The 10975-nt window shown below is 40.5% G+C and overlaps 1 protein-coding gene across 1 annotated transcript in view; it reads right to left on the minus strand.

The window, feature by feature from the left end:
* LOC111976887 (DALR anticodon-binding domain-containing protein 3-like) overlaps window positions 1-1001 on the minus strand; it is a 45477-nt gene extending 44476 nt beyond the window's left edge. Inside the window, exon 1 of the mRNA XM_024006035.2 lies at window positions 615-1001. Coding sequence (XP_023861803.1) covers window positions 615-848 — 234 coding nt within the window. The 5' untranslated portion in view covers window positions 849-1001. The remainder of the gene's footprint in view (window positions 1-614) is intronic.
* Window positions 1002-10975: the final 9974 nt, after the last annotated feature.

Below are 10975 nucleotides of genomic sequence, written 5' to 3' on the forward strand. Positions count from 1 at the left end.
TGGTTGAGAAACGAGTTTTAATGACTCCAACCTAAGTGTATGTAAACTTCCGACTTCAACTGTACATGCTGTCCATGCTGTCCATGGATAGCAGACAATTTTCTAGTGTGCAAAGACATATGCACCATCAATCACACAGTCAAAAACTATTGCAGTAATAGCCTTCTGCCTGTAGTGGTGTAGGCTTAACTTGCCTCCTGCAGGACTGTGTGGTGTTTTATTGACCGATGCCATGTAGAAACACGGTGGCACATTTTGCTGTGTGACCCACATTGTATTTGCCAGTCAGGGGTTAATAATACTTGCCGCAATGTTTAAATGTTATGTCGATGATGGGAATGCCAACAGTCTCAAATATGAAAATGTATGAATTCAATTTCGTTCACAATCATCAAGTGGAAGTTGATAACAGTTTGGGGTACAATTTGCCTCCACATATCTCTCGAGAGTTCAACCTGTCAAAGAGAAGCGCGTGCTGTCAACTCATACATTACAACCAGTGCACCAACTGCAAAACAATTCTAAGGCAAAATCCAATGGGGTTATACGAGAATTAAATAAGAAGGAAGCTAACGTTAGTTARCTAACTGTTAATCTAATGTTAACAGACCGACCTGTCCGTCTGCATAAAGCGTATTCAGCACCGTGGTGGGTGACAAGAAGTCCCTGTTTCGGAGATTCTTAGCGCTGCTTTCTTTGAACCAAAGCTTCTCCGGCTCACTCGAGATTCTGTCCCCGCTACCCAGACCATTTGCATCAGAAACATTTTCAGGCTCTCCCCGTAGTGCGGAGCCCAGAGCTTGGACGGTATGGGTGATCCGAAATGGCGTCTCCTCAATGTTCTCCATCACTAACTCACTACCTGGTCATCACTTCAGCTGAGCTATACGGTATCGTAGTAATTTCTGCTTTATGACAGCTAGTTTTTCAAATAAAAACATGCGTTCACTTGATCCAGTTAGTCTATCGATGTCGCATTGGCTGTAAATGACTGCATAATAATCACAATGCGGAACTGTAGAGTGCAAATGTTGTTTCCCGAATCCCGTTTATTTGTGAAGCAAAAGCGCGAGTTCAGGGCCATGTTATGTGTGGCATGGTTGCCTGTTCAGCACAACGTATGAAACTTAAATTAACTTTCTGCAAACATTAAGTGGTAGACATGTCGTAGATGTTAGAATGACAGTTTATTATATGGCTTCTCCTACTTTTTCAATAATGTCATGGTCTCTGGATTCATTCTGATAAGTGGCGACCTGTCATTCAGGGCAAGTGGTGCAGAGGCCCACCTGTTTAGCTATAAAATAATAATTTTTATTTTGTTTGTTTTTTTGTTGCATGTTTTGCATGTTATTTTGGCATTAATACGTCAAATATCAGTTTTCAAACAATGTAAAAAATAATGATTAAGTTAATAAAGCTGCATACAAACATGATCTCTTTTTTTGCTTTCTTGAGTAAGGCAGCTCCAAGATGCAGGTTTTTCGGCCTAGCCCAGTGGAAAATACAGAGCTATGGGTTGGTAATGTTCTCTAGTTGCGCCGTGATTGGCTCAGTGTTCTGTCACTCATGGGGACACTATGTCGGAACAAAATCTACAAGGAGCGCTAGGAAGTTCAAGCCCCCTTGGATGCTGCCATATATTTACATTAGAGTGCCCATCCAAGAAGGCTTAAGGTCATTGGCCACAGATAAAATGTCAAATCACGTTATAGCTACCATAGTTTTGATTGGACTGATCATGTCAACATCATACTTTCCAAATCTTAGCTAGCAACATATACAAACTGTCATCATCATGAATCACGTCAAAAAATATACTGGCAAATCCTTTTCAATCCTTGTCATATGAAGATAAATTATAGGTAAAACGTATCTGTGCTCATTGGCCATTGGACATAAATATTACACAAGAAGTTGGAAATCGCAAATTCAACAATGAGTGGTTTGGAAGGAATCAGTGGCTAACTGCAAGCGTTGCAAGCAATCACTATTTTGCCTCCCCTGCTATTCGGTGGAGGGGGTGAGGTCCAAGTCTGGGTTTAAGGGTCTCTTTTCAAAGCTTAAAAGGATAAACATTCACACGCAACACCATGGGCCAGAACAGGTTGAATACATTGGCCATGCTGTCAATCCAGCAGGACTTCTGCCACGTTCAAAACAACTGGGAAATCTCAGACTTCAGTGAGTTCATGAGATCTGGCAACTCAGGAAAAAGATTTGCTCAGACTGGGAAAATACATTTTGAACGGTCATCCAACTTGGAATTCGACCTGAAAATCACTGACGTCATGATTCAACCTAGTTTTTTTTCTCAAGTTCCCAGTTGTCTTGAAAGCACCATAAGTCCAGAGAATGCCAGACTTTGATGACAAAAAATTTGCCCACAACATGGACTGCCGCTCCACCTTCCTGGTCAAGTGAGCACAGCACAACAGTGAGTCCAAAAATGTATTGTATGCTTCTGCATAAATTATGTAATATGCAAGGGAGATGTGTATAGTGTAGCTAAGAAAGTAATACTAAGTGTATGTTGTACGCTGTTAGAAGCCCATGTGCCTCACCCTAATAATTTGGTCTATTTACCCTCTTAATTTCGCCTACTTTTCTGACTTGTAGCTTATAGCCTGTTTTATAGAAATGTCATCATCGAATATTGTAAGAGCTTTCATTGTCTGCTTATAGAGAATACTGAACGAATGACCCGTGTTCTGAATTCTGTCGCTGTACATTTCAAAAGTGCTGAACAAATAGTTATAGTGACTACGTCCGTTTTAGCTCGCTCATTAATGTCGTAATCAAAATTACAGATTGCCTCTTATACGCTCATCGTTCCCTTATGCCATAGTTTGACATCTAAATTGTCAGTAGAAACCACATTTGTTTAAGCAAGTCAGACATGTCAGCTATGTTTTTTAAAGACAGTAAACGAGGSTGAATGAAYTGTTTTGCTGCCAGACAAGGCTCCTCTGATAGCCAGGCGTAGCGGTGGTAAGGATTCACTCCATGGTGCTGAAAAGAAAGCTCTGCTGTTGGGCCATCTTTAGGTAGGCTCTAACAGTTTGTGGGCACCGTTTGTCATCGTTATAGTGCAATTAATGTATTGTTCAGTGTTGTGTAGTGACTTTGCTGGCATGATCCMAAAAATTTGGGGGGGAGTTTGCCCCACCAAGATGTACATGCTAAATTCGCCACTGATTCAGATATCTATCTGAATTCGTTTTCATTCTTCATACAAAAAATGTTTTATAAAGAAACTCATGTGTTCAATTTGTTCCAATGACAAGTCATGATAAATCATTATGTTCTTATCGTGGTTGCCAGGAACACAGGGCTGGCTCAGGCTCAATGGACTGCAGGCCTACAGTCAGGCTCATTTGGACGGTAGCCTACAGATGTTAATGAAGTCTCAGTATAGTCTTACTAAGTGGAATAAGGAGTTGAACATTTTAAACTATGCCTGGTATGTATGTAAGAACTAACTGTAATGTAAACTGGCTCTTTAATGTAAACTGGCTCTGTAATGTAAACTGGCTCTGTAATGTAAACTGAATTAGACAATTAGACAGCACACACATATCCATGGACATACAGTGGGGCAAAAAAGTATTTAGTCAGCCACCAATTGTGCAAGTTCTCCCACTTAAAAAGATGAGAGAGGCCTGTAATTTTCATCATAGGTACACTTCAACTATGACAGACAAAATGAGRAAARAAAATCCAKAAAATCACATTGTAGGATTTTTAATGAATTTATTTGCAAATTATGGTGGAAAATAAGTATTTGGTCAATAACAAAAGTTTAATCTCAATACTTTGTTATATACCCTTTGTTGGCAATGACAGAGGTCAAACGTTTTCTGTAAGTCTTCACAAGGTTTTCACACACTGTGCTGGTATTTTGGCCCATTCCTCCATGCAGATCTCCTCTAGAGCAGTGATGTTTTGGGGCTGTTGCTGGGCAACACRGACTTTCAACTCCCTCCAAAGATTTTCTATGGGGTTGAGATCTGGAGACTGGCTAGGCCACTCCAGGACCTTGAAATGCTTCTTACGAAGCCACTCCTTCGTTGCCCGGGCGGTGTGTTTGGGATCATTGTCATGCTGAAAGACCCAGCCACGTTTCATCTTCAATGCCCTTGCTGATGGAAGGAGGTTTTCACTCAAAATCTCACGATACATGGCCCCATTCATTCTTTCCTTTACACGGATCAGTCGTCCTGCTCCCTTTGCAGAAAAACAGCCCCAAAGCATGATGTTTCCACCCCCATGCTTCACAGTAGATATGGTGTTCTTTGGATGCAACTCAGCATTCTTTGTCCTCCAAACACGACGAGTTGAGTTTTTACCAAAAAGTTMTATTTTGGTTTCATCTGACCATATGACATTCTCCCAATCTTCTTCTGGATCATCCAAATGCTCTCTAGCAAACTTCAGACGGGCCTGGACATGTACTGGCTTAAGCAGGGGGACACGTCTGGCACTGCAGGATTTGAGTCCCTGGCGGCGTAGTGTGTTACTGATGGTAGGCTTTGTTACTTTGGTCCCAGCTCTCTGCAGGTCATTCACTAGGTCCCCCTGTGTGGTTCTGGGATTTTTGCTCACCGTTCTTGTGATAATTTTGACCCCACGGGGTGAGATCTTGCGTGGAGCCCCAGATCGAGGGAGATTATCAGTGGTCTTGTATGTCTTCCATTTCCTAATAATTGCTCCCACAGTTGATTTCTTCAAACCAAGCTGCTTACCTATTGCAGATTCAGTCTTCCCAGCCTGGTGCAGGTCTACAATTTTGTTTCTGGTGTCCTTTGACAGCTCTTTGGTCTTGGCCATAGTGGAGTTTGGAGTGTGACTGTTTGAGGTTGTGGACAGGTGTCTTTTATACTGATAACAAGTTCAAACAGGTGCCATTAATACAGGTAACGAGTGGAGGACAGAGGAGCCTCTTAAAGAAGGAGTTACAGGTCTGTGAGAGCCAGAAATCTTGGTTGTTTGTAGGTGACCAAATACTTATTTTCCACCATAATTTGCAAATAAATTCATTAAAAATCCTACAATGTGATTTTCTGGAAAAAAAATTCTCATTTTGTCTGTCATAGTTGAAGTGTACCTATGATGAAAATTACAGGCCTCATCTTTTTAAGTGGGAGAACTTGCACAATTGGTGGCTGACTAAATACTTTTTTGCCCCACTGTATGACATGGTATAGTAAATTAAATTAATGCAAGTGTTCCCAGACAATATAACAAATGGATACTGTGAATAAAATCCAGTTATATTTTAATTCAGAATAACAGGGCAACAATTCAGAAACAATAGCCTGACGATAAATCAATTTACACACTGCATTAATCAGCTAAAATAAATAGCTTAAGCTGCTCATGTCCTATATTGAAGCTGGTGTCATTCTTTGCTGACACGAAATTCCCGGTGGCTTATAGTGTTTGTCAATCCGGGAGAAAACGTGTCATAGAAGAACATCACCTATTAGTTCTTGAAGAGTCAACGGCAGCCACATCACACTAAAAGACACTCACTGACTCAAGTACACCAGGAAGTATGTTTCTCTCTACAAACGGTCAGACTGTTGGATGTTGCGAAACGGGATGGAAACGGAGCTCACATCCAGCTGCTTTTGAAAGACACAGCTGCTTTATGGGTTCCGTTACCACCCTACCCGCTAACACCAGTACTGCGTGTCCCATTCACAATTTAAACTAATGTAATTTAATCTCCGGTTCACTTTCTATACTGAATTTAGCTGCCTTCTTGGGTTGGAAAAAAGACGGTCTATCCTGTTCCATTCATGTCTTGAAAAACCTGTTTCATGTCTGTAGAGAGAGGGAGAAAGAGAAAGCAGGTCAGTGCATTGAAGGTAGAGCAGATAAAGAGAATGATAAAAGCAAAGGGTTCTTGGAGAGATAAAAGGAAATGATAGGATGGCTGAGCAACTTAGTTTCTTAAGTCATTTTACTTTAAATCTCACATAGGCTCTGCTATCTACAAAACTACTGAAAGAAACCCAGAGAATAGTTAAAAGGGACAGCCAGAGAGAGAGAGAGGACAAAAAGCCTAACAATTAATTCTCAGAGACAGACAGACACACTCACTTATTGATTGAAGTCATCTCCTCTTAMGGTGCGAAGGGAAGCAAGTGTCTCTGATCAATGGAAGAAGCGAACGCAAACAGAAAGTAACAGGAAAAGGAATACTTTGTGTGAATCAAAACAAGAGAGAACCAGAGAGGAGTATTTGTTTAAGGAAGATAAATAAATAGCGAGAAAGGGTTGAATGAGGACAGCCATCCAAAGTGAAAGTACAGACAAAAGACAAGTCCCATTTCTGAAAAGACAGTTACCGTATAGGCTCAGCTCAGGTCACCATAATCTWGATCCCACTTTCCTGTCACCCTCCTGCATCTGCACATATGTGTATGTGTTGCTCTATTTATGAGTCTTCACTTCCTCCTAAATACACAAAAAATGTATTTCACTTTCACTTCTGCAGAGCAATTGACCACAACTCCTCCTTTGCTCCATCCCTTTCCATGTCACAACACTTTACTACTGTACCACTACCACCTGCCATTTAAGTGATTTATACAGTTGATATGCACTATATATAGATGTTCCAAAAGACACAATGCAAATAGCTCAAGGCTTTAGCCTTATGGAGTTGCTAATTGTAGCCACCTGTCTGTCGGATTAGTGGGACAGGTGTGTGTGTGTTTCCACTGGTGCGTCGTGCTGTGAGGTGTCTGGAAAGTCCGGAGGATTTGGAGGTGTAGCTGACTCCCCCAAGAGACTTCACAGTCCTCTTCTTCATGGTACAATCAAGATGTGTACTAGACAGGTTGGTTATAAACGCTAAATCACAGAATTAAATACAACACTATGTAATATATTGAATCTGTCTGCCCTAAAAACAGTCACATGGCAATATTTATTTCATTCAATTTAGAGGTTTTCCATCCCCAACTCTTACCTTAACACAAGGCAATACAACACGGATGGCATTTCCTATCAGACCTGTGTTCAAATACTATTTAGGGTATTTCAATTACTTTCAAATACATTTGAGTAATTATTTGAATCTTTTTTTATTTGAAAATACAAGTAGTTGATATTGGAATGTATATGGAAATACATTTATTCTTGTTATATGTACACTACCGTTCAAAAGTTTGGGGTCACTTAGAAATGGCCTTGTTTTTGAAAGAAAAGCTCATTTTTTATCCATTAAAATAACATCAAATTGATCAGAAATACAGTGTAGACATTGTTAATGTTGTAAATGACTATTGTAGCTGGAAACGGCTGATAAATTATTCTTAAAAAAAAAAAAATTACAACATAATTCCATAACATAATTATGGAATTATGGATTTTTACTTAATATCTTTGAAAGACAGGGTCCTGAAAAAGGGCCGTTTCTTTTTTTGCTGAGTTTATATACACACATACACACTGTATATTCAGTACCAGTCAAAGTTTGGACACCTACTCAATGGGTTTTTCTTTATTTCTACATTGTAGAATAATAGTGAAGATATCAAAACTATGAAATAACACATGGAATCATGTAGAAACCAAGAAAGTGTTAAACAAATCAAAATATGTAATTTGAGATTCTTCAAAGTAGCCACCCTTTGCCTCGATGAAAGCTTTGCACACTCCGCTTCATGAGGTAGTCACCTGGAATGCATTTCAATTAACAGGTGTGCCTTGTTAAAAGTTAATTTGTGGAGTTTCTTTCCTTCTTAATACATTTAAGCCAATCAGTTGTGTTCTGACAAGGTAGGGGTGGTATACAGAAGATAGCCCTATTTGGTAAAATACCAAGTCCATATTATGGCAAGAACAGCTCAAATAAGCAAAGACAAATGACAGTCCATCATTACTTTAAGACATTAAGGTCGGTCAATCCGGAAAATGTCAAGAACTTTGAAAGTTTCTTCAAGTGCAGTCGCAATTTAATGTCAATTGTAAAATCGACTTCAAATCAGTGTAGACGAAGGGGAGGAGACATGTTAAAGGATTTTTAAGCCTTGAGACATGGATCGTGTATGTGTGCCATTCAGAGGGTGAATGGCCCAGACAAAAGATTTAAGTGCCTTTGAACAGGGTACCGGTTTGAGTGTGTCAGGAACTGCAATGCCGCTGGGTTTTTCCACGTTCAACAGTTTCCCGTGTGTATCAAGAATGGTCCACCACCCAAAGGCCATCAAGCCAACTTGACACAACTCTAGGAAGCATTGGAGTAAACATGGGCCAGCATCCCAGCGGAACGCTTGATACCTTGTAGAGTCCATGTACTGACGAATTGAGGCYGTTCTGAAGGCAAAAAGGGGTGCAACTCAATTTTTTAAAGGTGTTCCTAATGTTTTGTTCACTCAGTGTAAGTGACAAAAATAATATTGACCAACCCATTGGGTATCTCGCCGCACCCCCAGATGCCATGTCTTGAAATTTGCAGAGACAGATTAAAACTAAGCTTGCATTGTAAAACTTCTGACAGCCAGCTTTCTAACTCTGCACATAACTTTAGGACTCCGAGAAGGCATGAATTATTGAGTCAGTGTTAGTTTTACACTTAAGACATGACTCTGCCATTGTGCTGTAGAATTTGTGCATTTTGTCTCTTGTATAATACATTCTATACAGTAGTTTATACTGGATTAAGCATACATTTGTTACAGTTTTTCTCAGTCGCTTTGGTGCATTTTTCACATCATCCCTAACATGTGCAAAATAATAAGTGCATTTCTCAGAACAATTTGTACAAACTGCAATATACAATAGATATGTTTCTAAAGCTAGTCAGTCACTAAAAATCCTTAGTACATCTCTCAAAAGTAAATATTCATGCCAATGATCATGTCAGTGTCATCAGAATGATAAGTCATTGAGTCATTGTTCACGAACAAGGTCGTCAAAATGTTTAGGCATGTTGTCAATGTAACTGTGTACTTTGACAGTATTACCTGATGTAAACTTAGGCTACAGTTTGGATGACAGTTACTGTATTGAAAATGCACAAGGCTGCACTTCTATGGCATATATCAATTTCAACAGTACTATTTACATATTACTGTATGTGGGTTATTGATTGAAAGAGACTGGACAAACCAAGGGGCACAAAGGAAAAAAAACTAAATTAGAAAGAAACACAGGAAACCACCCCTAAGGCACAACTTTGCCCGCAGCACTGTTGTGCTGTCTCTACACATCCAGACGTTCCTGTCTGTCGGCCCACATATTCTCATCCACATCACATCGGATATTTTCCCTTCCATTGCAACGTGGAAAGAATCTTTTGGAATGCCTTATCCATCCTCTGCAGGTGTCTACTGTGATGTCCTCACATGCTGCATCCATTGCAGCCAGCAGGGTCATCTGTGTGTGTGGCTGACGATCGTACACCTTCCACCTCCATGCTGAAAATATAACTCCTCAAGTGGGTTAAGGAATGGTGAATAAGGTGGGAATAATTCTATGAGCATCCTCGGGTGGGTCACAAACCATTGCCTTATGATGTTTGATCGATGGAAACTCACATTATCACAAATGACCACATACTTTGGCAAATCCTCTCTAAACAGACCCCTCTCATCATCAGGGATGAGAGCCCTGTAGAGAGTCTCTAAAAAGTTGAGTAGATGCTGGGTGTTGTATGGCCCTATAAGGGGGATATGGGTTACGACACCATGCTCCGAAATAGCAGCACACATGCTGATATTTCCTCCCCGTTGGCCTGGCAAATCCACAGTAGCTCTGTGACCGATGATATTCCGACCCCGCCTTCTGCATTTGGTCAGGTTGAAGCCAGCCTCATCCACGTATACAAAGTTGTGAGAGGGTTCACTTGATTCCAACTCCATTAGACGCTATATCCCAGAACACACAGTTGAATTTGTTTTGGTAAGGAAGAGTGACATAAAATGTACATATATTGCATGTTCCTTCCACAGCAATGGAAATGTGTGCAGTTTATGCTTACTGTACTATGTATCACTATAAAATGTTGCTGTAAAGTAGTTACATAGATATATGTTTTACCTGTACATACTGGTACCGTAGCTCCTTAACTCTGTCCTCATTCCTTTGGAATGGTACACGGTACAGCTGTTTCATACTCATCTGGTTTCTATGCAGCACCCTGTCGATGGTTGAGATGCTAACCGTATGGATGTTTTCAAAGACATCGTTGTCTTCTATAATGGTTCTTTGTATTTCCCTGAGTCTCATGGCATTGTTTGCTBGGACCATGGTGCAAATAGCCTCCTCCTGTTGAGGTGTGAAAAGGCGTCCTCTGCCACCGGTTTGAGGTAATCTTGCAGTCCTATGTGGGGAAAAATGCAGTGATGCATCGCACACTTTCACATAGACAAAAACTATGCGAACACACATTTTACTGTAAAACATACAGGTGGGTGCATGTAAGGTGCAGTATGTATCTGTATAGAGTATATTTCTGTATGCTGTGAAATACAAGTGGACTACTGTAATATGAAGCATTGTAGGAAGTATACAGTATACTGCTTATATACAGTAACAGTGCACTGTACATTGGTGGACATACCTGTTCTCTCTTCGAAACGTTTGAACTATTGAGGACATGGTTGATCTCCCAATATTCGGCTGCACCCTTCGACCCGCCTCAGCCATTGTAAGGCCATGATTGACAACATGGTCTACAATAGTGGCCCTTATGTCATCAGATATGCGCCTATGTCCTCTTCTGCCTCTTCCTCTGTTTTGCCTTCCACCACGCATCCTTGCTCCTCTTCTTCCTCCWCTTGGCTKTTGACCCTGTTCGTTTCCTGGTCCATCCATTATTGGAAAATTGCAACTCTGTGTTGTGGTCTGTCTATATATGCTTGCCAATTGATTCTTCATGAGATGCACCTTTGAGCAATTTAGACAACTGGTTGATTGTTGGTTGAACTAACACTTTACATTCCTTCATGAGTGAGGG

The sequence above is a fragment of the Salvelinus sp. IW2-2015 genome, linkage group LG17 (genome assembly GCF_002910315.2).
Source record: "Salvelinus sp. IW2-2015 linkage group LG17, ASM291031v2, whole genome shotgun sequence".
Lineage (NCBI taxonomy): Eukaryota > Metazoa > Chordata > Actinopteri > Salmoniformes > Salmonidae > Salvelinus > Salvelinus sp. IW2-2015.